This window comes from Arachis ipaensis, chromosome B08 (genome assembly GCF_000816755.2).
Source record: "Arachis ipaensis cultivar K30076 chromosome B08, Araip1.1, whole genome shotgun sequence".
Classification (NCBI taxonomy): Eukaryota; Viridiplantae; Streptophyta; class Magnoliopsida; order Fabales; family Fabaceae; genus Arachis; species Arachis ipaensis.
This window is the reverse complement of record NC_029792.2, coordinates 122,896,623-122,907,592: the sequence shown is the minus strand read 5'-3', so window position 1 is coordinate 122,907,592 and position 10,970 is coordinate 122,896,623. Positions and strand designations below refer to the sequence as shown.

At 33.1% G+C, this 10,970-nt stretch overlaps 2 protein-coding genes across 3 annotated transcripts; one reads left to right on the top strand and one right to left on the bottom strand.

The window, feature by feature from the left end:
- LOC107613091 (psbP domain-containing protein 5, chloroplastic) lies at positions 1,977 to 5,808 on the top strand. Of its 2 annotated transcripts, none has more exons than XM_016314942.2 (9): positions 1,977 to 2,182; positions 2,661 to 2,705; positions 3,135 to 3,202; positions 3,282 to 3,380; positions 3,696 to 3,755; positions 4,369 to 4,428; positions 4,529 to 4,583; positions 4,786 to 4,835; positions 5,507 to 5,808. In XM_016314942.2, the coding sequence occupies exons 1-9, from the start codon at positions 2,125 to 2,127 to the stop codon at positions 5,603 to 5,605; spliced, it is 594 nt and encodes a 197-aa protein (XP_016170428.1). In that variant the 5' UTR covers positions 1,977 to 2,124; the 3' UTR covers positions 5,606 to 5,808. The 2 variants fall into 2 exon arrangements, with proteins under 2 accessions (XP_016170428.1, XP_016170427.1); XM_016314941.2 differs by having other exon boundaries at positions 2,656 to 2,705.
- LOC107613090 (syntaxin-32) lies at positions 6,037 to 10,519 on the bottom strand. Its single transcript, XM_016314940.2, has 5 exons — positions 9,993 to 10,519; positions 9,596 to 9,846; positions 9,065 to 9,240; positions 7,784 to 7,981; positions 6,037 to 6,412 (listed from the first exon to the last, which is right to left on the bottom strand). The coding sequence occupies exons 1-5, from the start codon at positions 10,234 to 10,236 to the stop codon at positions 6,253 to 6,255; spliced, it is 1,029 nt and encodes a 342-aa protein (XP_016170426.1). The 5' UTR covers positions 10,237 to 10,519; the 3' UTR covers positions 6,037 to 6,252.

Sequence of the window (10,970 nt, the reverse complement as noted above, 5' to 3'; positions counted from 1 at the left end):
TATGGTTCTCCATTTATAAACTTTAAAATTTAAATTTGAGTGTCGAAGTTCTAGGATCGCCTCTGGCTTTTCCGGGACCTTATATATTATGTATGTGGGCACCATTACCATACTGAGAACTTTCGGTTCTCATTCCATATCTATGTTGTTGTTTTCAGATACAGGTCGAGATGTGCCTCAATGAGCATCTGGAGGTTTCTCTGGCAAGCGAAGTTGGGAAGTTATATTTTGGAGTTGTCTGTTATGTATTTTCTGTTTATAGATTCTCCTATGTATATATAGATAAATGATGTTTAATCGAAGCTTTTTGGAGAATTAGGTGTTTTCTTTATGCATGTTGGGTTATATTGGGATATATACTTATGCTTATATATAATTATATACTCTGACCGGCTTTAGCTTCGCAGGTCGAGTCTGGAGCTTGATATTTATGTTTTTGGAACTCTGATCTGTATATTTTGTTTTTAACCTTCTTTTGAGCTTACTTATCTGTTTTATGATTATCCACGCGAGTGTGACACGATTTTCTATTTTTGCTTTGTTTAGCTTATTCTTCAAGGCTCCTAGATATAATTTCTTTCAACTATATTTATATAAGTCTTTTCTTTTAGAGGTGGTAATACCTCGCCACCTCTACTTTACGACTTAAGCGTAAGGCTCTGTGTGGTAGGGTGTTACATTTATTATATAATTTTTATTATTTGGCCGTTTAGTTGTTTTAATTACTTCTGAACTTTTCAATTGACACTGAAAAAAAGAGTGCGAAAATAGTTACCGAGACAATTTAAATTGGCCGAAATGACGTATGAAGTATAACGGTTAGTTGACATAAAAAGTCTATAAATAAGTCTTAGACTAATATTGTAAAGGAGTTCCACTCTTTAGGAAAGCATCTAGAAACCCAAAACGCTTTTAGCCTCTTAGCATCACAGAGTAAAAATTGAAAATTTTAAATAATTTTTCTAAATTCAAACACTTGTAATGTGTTTTTTTTCCAGTTTTTATTAATAAAATTTATCTACTTTTATATACTCTTCTCTTTTACGTTTATCTTTTCTTTTTCATCTTTTCTTTAATTTTTGTTTGTTTTAATTTCTATAATTTATTTTACTTCCAGTACCTCACATTTCTTTGTTTATTTGCTAATTTCATTCTTTTTAATTTCTATTAATGTTACAATTGGAGTTTTTAATTTTGATATTGAGTTTATAGTAGTGTTTTTCAATAATGTATGAAATTTGGTATGTTTTTTTCACATGGAGATTACAAATATGGCCTTTCGATTTGTGAAGTGAAACAAAACTTACCCTCCGATTTATGAAATAACACAAAATCTATCATCCGATTTGTGAATTTTAATTTTTTAAAATACAAAACCTACTTTTCAATTTGTGATTACTTTCATACTAAATTAAAACACACCACTCATTCATAACCGAAAAGTACACAACAATAATTTTCATATAAAAAAATTACATTAAAATACCCACATTTTCTTTAAACATATAATAAAATTCGAGTAAAACAATTACATTAGCCAATAATTTAGTATGAGTTTCTTTTTCTCAGGTTAAGAAAAGTGATAATATAATAACTCATGAATTAACTCAATTTACTCTTATCAATCCAATAATAGGAGAGGCTCCAAGTAACATTTGTAATTTGACCATTTTGAATACCATGGTCCTCTTCATGAATGAATTGCTATCTTTACCCTGCCAAAAAAAATATATTATTTTCTAAAAATAAGGAAAAGAAGAAATAAAACAAGAAACGGGAGCATGACAAGAAGGTGGCATATGAGCAGAATCGAGTTTGAGAAAGTTAGATATGGTCAGTGGATGAAGAAACACTTTAGAGTTAGAGACCTTCCACACTTCCATTGCAATGGTTTTGCACTCTTCTCTCTCACTCTCACTCTCTCTCTTCCCCTTTCTCAGTCCCAACAACAATAACAACCACCTTATCCTCAACAACCTCCTTAATCAACACAAACACAAACGCAAACACTTGTCATGTTGTGCTCTGAAACCCACTTCCCAAAATAATACCTTCTTTAGAAGGGATTTTGTTCTCTTTGGCCTCACTTCACTCCGAAAATGGCTTCCTTTGAAGATGAATTAAATGCCTATTCTTATCTCTACCCGGTTGAGTTGCCATCTAAGAAATTTGTCTTCAAATGGTAGTTACTGTTCATGAAATTTGATTTGATTTGTACTAATTACTTATATGCCTCACAATCCATAATACTTTCTAAAATATAATAAATTAAAATTAAGTGATAACAAAATTGTTTGTCTTTTATAGTAGTTACTGGATAGTGGATAGTACAAAAGTAAATGTAGTTTGTGTTAATACCTAACTGGTTGTATTTAGTTAATTATGTATAGATGTTAGTTAAATATATGTTTATAACTGTATATAACTCAATATTTTATTGATTCATCTTCAATCTTATAAATCCTAATCATTTTATATATATTATTTAGTGAAAGTGACTCTATGGGACTAAGCATTTGGTGCTGTGCTACTGCATTTAACGGAACTATACTTAGTTTAATTCCTCTAAATCCAATTCCTGTCTGTAAATTTTTTCTTCACTATTAAGAGGAATTTTCAAATGGTAGGAAGCTAACTCTTTTCATTTATTTAAAGGGTAGAATCACGAAAGCCTGAGCGATACTCTTCAGCTGCGCCACTTTCTCGTAAGTTCCATTCTTTCCCTTAGCATCATTGCAAAGGTTTATCTTATCAAATAGCTTAAGATTTGAGGCCATGGTTTGTTTCCATTCAAATCTCGTGTGTTCTTGAGATTATCAGTTTTTGCCAGCACTTGACCAGTAATAATTTGCATTTATAAGGGTTTTTACACGCAAGAAATATAGTTTGCACTTATATTTGTCAGAATTTTGTATACATTACACCCATATTTTTTCAGAGTTTGCACACATGAATTAGTAAAATTTATTTGTTAAAGATAATTTAGTGTTTTTGCTGGTCAAATGATGACAAAAAATACTAAAAATTGCTGGCCGCTAAGAGTTTCTCTTGTTGTGCATCAAAGTAACCAAACCATTTGGCTGCATTATGATTTCCTTTTTCTGATAAAATATTGCTCTGCTAATTCTGTACAGCTGACGCTCGCCTGCGCATTGTATCGGAGCGTGTTGATATTATTGATAATCTTATCATCTCTGTCACGGTATTTTCCGAACCTCACATTTGGAACATGGATTATTATTAGTTATCCATTGATTTTTTTTGTGTGTGTATTAAATCAGATAGGTCCCCCAAATTCGAGCATTATAAAAACAACGGATAAGAGTAAATGGACTGCAAGAGAGGTTGCTGATTCGGTTTTATCTGACAAATCAGCACTGGTAACATGTCACTCATTTATAAATTATGCCTACCTTATTCTTATTCATATTTGACTGAATATGAATAAGAATCCTATGATTCTAAACCAATAGCTTTTGGATTGTCATATTTACCATGTCTCATATGTTGAAACCAATATGAATTGTCTAATGGATGATTTGAGCACTTAAATATACGACGGAACATGACGTTTTAAACTTTATTGTCTAGGCATGAATAACATTTATTTAACTATGTTAATTAAAAAATTGCTTTGCTTGTCATCCATATTGAAATATGTCAAATTATAACTTTCTGATTGTAACAATTTGCAGCGAGTTACCTCCAGTCAGCGCTTAGCTGAGAGTTCAGTTCTTGATACGCATTCCGGGGAAGTAAGTTTTAGGAATAATATTTATGGAAAAGTCTAGAGGGCCAACAACTTTATTAAATTCTGGTCAGCATGTAACCAGCAAAAGAAAAGTGAGTAATCCTACACCATTGGATGAAATTTCACACCATTAAAAACATCATTGATGGCTACTTGATGGCTACAAATCACAAAAGTTGCTGGCCCCCTAGCACTTCTCAATATTTATTTCTTGAATTTGGATCCTCTAAATTTTGAATTTTCACTTTAGAAGGTAAAGTGTGAATATTATAAAAGAATATTATAAATTTATAATTCTTCGAGGTACCCCAATAACTAATGTGTTGACAAAGTAGTCCCTGAAACATTTTTGTTAAGACTGACAAATCCCATTCAAATAACAGATTCACCATTACACTTCCATAAACTGTTAAAAATATCTTTTAGGGGCTGATTTGTTGGCATTTGATTGTTTAGGGCTATATCGATGGCTCTCCCTATATTTGTATAAATAGATATCAAAATGTAATTGTTTGTCAATGACAATGACTACTCTAAATATAAGACATAGTACTCAACATCTACATTTTTAAGTTCAAGTTTACTCATAGTGGAGCATATCTACACTCTCTTTGCAGATTGATGGGGAGCCTTATTGGTATTATGAATACCTTGTTCGCAAATCACCAATAAAAGTTGTAAGTATTTTGTTTTGGTACATTTTTTCCCCCTCAAGGAATGATGTGATGTACTGATGTCTGTAATTGCTCACCTATGCCTGGCAAATTGTGATTGCAGACACCGGATTCAAGTGTCTTTCGCCACTATCTTGCTTCAACAGCTGAAAGAGATGGTATATCCTCTCATTTTTACTACTTGTATTTTAAACTTGCTTAGTTAGATTATTTCTACTTGTGATTCGATACGAGACTGTTCTGTCATCGCGCGATATCATATGCCATGGTTTAATACTTCAGAAATTCTCGAGTTATATTTTCTTTTCATCATTTCATTTTAGCAATTCTCTTCTGATATTGTGAAGCGAATGATTGCAGGTTATTTCTATTCTATCAGTGCTTCAACTCTTAGCCCACAGTGGGAAAAGGTACTCCACTCTCTCTTATGGTGTTTACATTTGAACAATTATGAATGAAGTTAAGCACTTCTAGAATGATATCATTAAATCCTAGTTAGCAAAGGAAATTCTTGTAGCCTGATTTGGATGACCATTTAAGTAGTAAGTGTGAAAGTAGCTACTTTTGCTAATGTGAAGTTACATAATTCATAAACATCTTTATATTGATAGTGTATTAGTGCATACAAATTAAACTTCTATTTATTTATCTATTTTCTCTAAAAAGTTCATGAATGAATTAAAGGATTAGAAGATGTGTGTGCAATCAACCATGCTACGTGCACACCAAAAATAGCACTAAATAAGCTATTGGTGTAAAATAAATGTTGAAATACACGTTAAAAATGAGTTAAATAAAATATATATTTATATATTCAAATGTATGATGACTGATTTGGTAGCTGCTTTTTTACGTGCACATGGTATTTATGGTGTACCAAAAATTTCCTCATGGGTTACAAGGTCATATGTGGAAACCATATTTTCGTTGATGTACCAAAAATATTTTATCTTCGTGCTACCATATGATGATGTGCCATTATATTTGCTTTATCTTTTAGGAATAAATATTCTTTATTATTTTGTTTTCTATCCCTTTTAGGGGTAGGCTCTAACTAATGTTGACAATACTTTTGGCGTAGATGGGGCCTTTCCTTGAAAAATCAGTGAGCTCGTTCCGCCTTTTAAAGCCAACGGAAAATTATGTTCCTCCTTATAAAGATCCTTGGAGATTTTGGTGAATAGAAGAAGGAAAAAAAAAAGAGATCAATTTTGTTGTATTCATGTATTGATTCTTTTGGGATATAATTTATGCAAGAAAGTTGAAATCGCATATTGTATTCTTTTGGGTTTGCTGAAAAAGGAAACAAAGAAATGATCAGAAATGGAGTTATGTATGTAATCACGCAACAATTCCTTTCATAACATTGAATTTGTACAAAAACTAACGATGGATGGAATTGCTGGGCAAAAGAATAAATACATTTACAATTTACAATCCTATACTACAAATAAACTGCCCCAAAAGACAAAGTTCCCCCTTAAATATTCGGAAGCTGTAACATCGGTTTTCAGGGATCAATTAATGATATTAATTTAATACATTTTGAATTAAAAGATAACCTTTACAGAAGCCTCCACTGCGTAATAATCATCACAAATCACAACGATATTATAGTAAATGGATAACATGCAATGCTCAATAGTTCTTAACCTTCTCAAAATATGACAATAAATACAAGATTTGACAACCTTGTTGGGAGCTAAACTCTTTAGGAACGAATATATATATTCAAAGAAAGAAATATTAATGGGATACAAAAGGCTCATCACCAGTAATAAGGCCGTCACTTGTGTCCTTGTTTTCATTTCTGTGTCATTGGAATGACTATGCCACAAAAAATAAGAAAACCATGAGGAAAAATATTAATACAAAGAAAATCTTGATCATCAGCCACCTATTAGAAGATATGCTGTTCAGATACTTCAACAGAGCCCCTTGTGCACCTTCTACGTTTGCCAATGTATCGTCCATGTTCTCATCAATTCTGAAAATTGAAACACACATATCATTACACACCCAAAAAAAGCAAAAGGAGTACCTCTATCAACCCCAACAAATGTCTTAGTTGCACAAAATGAAAACGAAAATGGAAATAAGGACAAGTTAATTCAACTAGTTAGCAATCAAGGTCCAAGAGATGCAACTGTTTCCAGCCAAATTACTATTTTGAAATGTTTGCAAGGTTGTCAAACTACAAAGTTCAAAAGAAACTAATGACAGGGCTAAGGGCTAAGCCAATGTAAACTCAACTTCAATTAATGATGAAAACTCAAATGTTAACTCATAGCTAATGACACATATATTAATCAGGATTAGCACTTAAACCAGCGAATAGCATCAAATCAATCCTCATATGGCAAAGTATTGATTCATCCACAATGTCCTAAGCCAATTTTTATTTGAATTCCGGCATATCTCAAAGCATACCCAAAAATAAAATTAAAAAACATTCAAGAAACCATGAAAATAATTTCATATAGTCATTGCGGGGAATGAATTGGAGAATAGTCATTAGCATGAAAACTTTCATTAATATTATTTAACCTGTCCCCACTCTCAACAAAAGACTATAAGTAATTTCAACTGACCATATACCAGAACCAAGAGGAAACAATTTTGCTCTAAGAATATTATTACATATTTAAAGGAACCAATAGGATCAGTGAAGTGACTAAAGCAAAACAAGAAAAGCCAAAGTGTGGGTTTAGTGCATGTGATGCAACTCCTCTTGGTGTCATAATGCATAGGAACAGAAACTTTTCAAGTACAATACAAGGACACCATAGCTGTTCATAATTTTACCAATAACACCATATGTTCACTTTTTCATCAGCAGTTTTCCCTTTACACTTACTATTGCACTATAGGGAGATTATATTCTAACAAGTAATTTCACCACACTATAAGCAACAAGATGATAAATTTTAACAGCATTTGGCATCCACAACCTTATGACAACATGCAGTAAACAACCCAATCATACAAGGAACCATATATCCTCCATACACCAAACACACTAGTGTTCTATTGTTCATACTACCGCAGCTAAGTTCTTATCCAATTATTCTGCTCAGTAAGCAGCAAAACAAAAAATTAAAATAGGATGCGCACATAAGGCTTACAACCAGAAGCCAATGCAAAAAATTGCTACACATAATACAAGTTTATATTGATGCAAAGACAAAACTCAATCCACAATCAATTTTAGCAATAAAGGCTCTATTGATGACAGAACTGTTGACAAATAAATAAAGCTTAAATCTAATAATAACATACATCTTCTATCGTATTAGAAAACAGTAATAAAGGGCCATAAGAATGTAAGCACATAGTACACCAGTGAGACATATAGAACCTGATAGCAAGCTCTCCTTGTTGGGAAACGAGAGTTGCTAATTGATTAAAGATATTGCTGAGTTCATGAATAGTGGATTCAACATTATGAAGAGCTTCAGCTCTGCTTTGCATGTAACTGTCTTGCAATGGAACCATTTGCTGCTGTTGTTGTTGCTGTTGCTGTAGCAATGGCTGACTCTCCCCATCTGCCTGCTTCCTGTGGATTTAAAGGCCACAAAAGAAAATAAGGTTTGAGGCTAGAGTTCAAGATATAATTTGACCCAAACCTAGAAAAACCTTTCTGACCTTTTTTTTTTTTTCTAAAATACCCTTCATTATATATAACGTATAAAAAATACTTTTTATTTGTTATATCAGAGACTTGAATCCAAAACCTTTTGATTAAGTTATAAACAATTCACCATCTCAACTAATCCCATTTTTATTACTTTTATATACATTTAATAAATAAATAAATAAATAAGTGAATCAATAGGAACGTTAGTGCCTATTGATACACTAGTTGAAGCATAAGAAGTTTTCATTGTTGAATACAAAAGGACCCAAATCTTCCCTCGTAACTAGAGCTTTCCCTTTGGATCTTGTAAGGCAAGTTTCATGGACCTGATCAAGCATTTCCATCTTAGTCAGACCAGCCAATCCCCAACAGAGGAAAATGATTTCACTGGCATAACAAGTTTTTTAAGTGCTTTCTTATTTGATCTTTTTCACTGAACAATTTCTCTGGACAGGCCAAGTTAAAGTAGTACACTAGTACCACAATTTTACCAGGCAGGAACAGTCCAGTCCAAAAAGTTAATGTCTTAGGGCTACGGTCTTGACACGCCTTACTTGTAAGTTGCAACAAAGGAAAAAATGGAGAATTGATTAATGAGGTAAAGATATGCAATGAGGAAAAAATAACACAGCAAAAGGACAATGACAGAGTGGTTGCTAGACAATGCGGCAAAAGTTAGGTTACACTTTAATAATAATAATTAAAGTAAACCAAATAAATGAAGGATACAAAACTACAAGCATGCTCCATTCTGCTTAAAGACTAAGTTAACTTAGAGTCACTACTTTGTTGGAAGAAAAGTTATGCGCTTAATACTATTATAAAGCACATTATGGAAAATAACGCGATGATTAATGAACACAGAGCAAATGAAGTTATCTTACAAACCATTTGTACTAGGATTTAAATTTAAAAAAATCATTAAAGCAAGAAACAACAAACACGTGTTCGATTATAATCTAAAAACCAACAATAGAAGAAGTAAAGTAGAGCACAACTTACTTAGGAAACAACTCAGATGAAGATGAAGACCCACTAGCCCATGGAGCTGCGGGGGCATTAGAAGCACTAGCAGCCGTCCTTGTAGCTAATGGCCGTTGACGGACAAAAGGATTAGCAGCATCCTTAGAACCAGAGGCCGAAAACAATTGTCTCCTATTCTCATGTACTTTCAAGTTCTTCACGAAAACAGAAACACAGCTTCAGTCATCAGCCATAAAATATAAACAAGAGTAAATTACACCAACTTTTCCTTAACTTAAATGATATCACACACGACAACTCCCCAATTTGTCATGCCTAAGCTAAACTTTCAAGGGTAAGAGTGTCACTAGAGTTTCCATGTGATGCTCAGCATCACAATTTAATGTATTGGGAGTGTAGCATTGCCTAGATCTTACAGGTAGCTAGTGTATATATTTTGAAATTCGCATAGCTTTCGTGTGCAATTACAATACCATCTGACGTGGTAAGTGTAACTTACCACATAAACCGACAGAATCACATCAATATAGTAAAGCTGCAATACAGTACCTCGGTTCTCATGGTGAGAACTTCTTTGAACTCCTTGGTGGTGCTCATCAAACGGGTCTTGAGGTCATCTACAACAGTAGTCGAATGGCTGGTAGTGTCGGCAGAAACGTTCCCGCTCTCATTCCTCGAGTTGCATAGCAACTGAAGATCCACAACTGCAGAGTTCAACGCAGTAATGTCTTGCTTGATTACACTCGTAAGCTCTTGGATTTCCATTGTAGGGTCATCAAAAACCGAAGTCCTCTTCGCCACTACAAAATTTTAAAAAATAAACAAAAGAACACAAATCTCTACTCTCTAACCTCTTAAGCTCTAAACTAACGATTGAATAAAAAAAAGACAGAATGCAGAGAAAATTGAGGAACCAATAATTGAGATTGTTGCGGAAATTGCTTACACTTGGCGAGCTTGGCGAGCTTCTGAGAGGTTTGGTGGATCCCATAGCCAATCTTGGAAGCCCTTCGATTGAACTCGGACTGAATTGCGATTGCGGATCGCTGTTCATCCGATCTGGAAGAAGAAGAAGCAGCAGATGAGGAGGAAGTGGTTGTGGGTCCGTTTGAGGAAGAAGATTTCTTCAACCTCTCGGCGATGGTATGGAATTCGTGCGTGCGATCCCGAATCGACGAGTGCGTGTGCATCTTCTTCGAGATCTGTGGAATGCGAGGGGAGAAAAATAGATCAAGAAAACCCTAGATCTAATTTCGTTACTGAATTGGGAATCGGAATTGGAATTGCTGCTGTGAATAGATGAATTGGAATTGAAGGTAGGAGAAAAAGCTAGCTATGTCGTAACGAAATGCGAAATTGGGAATAATTGCATGTTATTACAGTTGATTATTGAACATTGATGAACCCGCTTTCAGCAAATAAAAACTCAACTTATCCATCACTGGTTGATTTATCAATCCACATTTAAGGGTCTCTTTGTAAGAGCTCGATAATAATCCATTTATTTTGGAGTCATATTTCGATTTACAAGAATATTTGGTAAAATATTAACTAAAATTTGTCCAAATTTATTATTTTTTATTTTATTTAATATATTATATAATAAATAAATATTAAATAAAATAAATTTAGATTATTAGATTTTTTTATATAAATAAAATAAATATTTTAATTACGAATATACTTTAATTTCAGGATATTTACGGATTTAGGGTAAGTGACTTATCTCGTTTATAGTGTAAACGAAATAAGTTTAGCCATATTTCGTTTACACTATAAACGAGATAAGGTATAAACACGTGGCAACGTATTATGTTTACAAATATGATACGTAGGAAATAGTTGTTTAGTCATATCTCCTTTACATTATAAATGAGATACGTGAGATTTAAAAACGTATACACAGTAAACGAGATAGAATAGG

Bases quoted from the DNA above. Each gene is read 5' to 3' on its own strand.
- LOC107613090 (XM_016314940.2), bottom strand. From the start codon at position 10,236: ATGCACACGCACTCGTCGATTCGGGATCGCACGCACGAATTCCATACC. The intron at 9,241-9,595 runs GTACTGTATTGC...GTTTTCGTGAAG, and splicing joins TTCTCACCATGAGAACCGAG to AACTTGAAAGTACATGAGAA. The intron at 6,413-7,783 runs GTTCTATATGTC...TTCAATTTTCAG, and splicing joins CAAGGAGAGCTTGCTATCAG to AATTGATGAGAACATGGACG.
- LOC107613091 (XM_016314941.2), top strand. From the start codon at position 2,100: ATGGCTTCCTTTGAAGATGAATTAAATGCCTATTCTTATCTCTACCCG. The intron at 3,756-4,368 runs GTAAGTTTTAGG...CTCTCTTTGCAG, and splicing joins TTGATACGCATTCCGGGGAA to ATTGATGGGGAGCCTTATTG. The intron at 4,429-4,528 runs GTAAGTATTTTG...TTGTGATTGCAG, and splicing joins GCAAATCACCAATAAAAGTT to ACACCGGATTCAAGTGTCTT.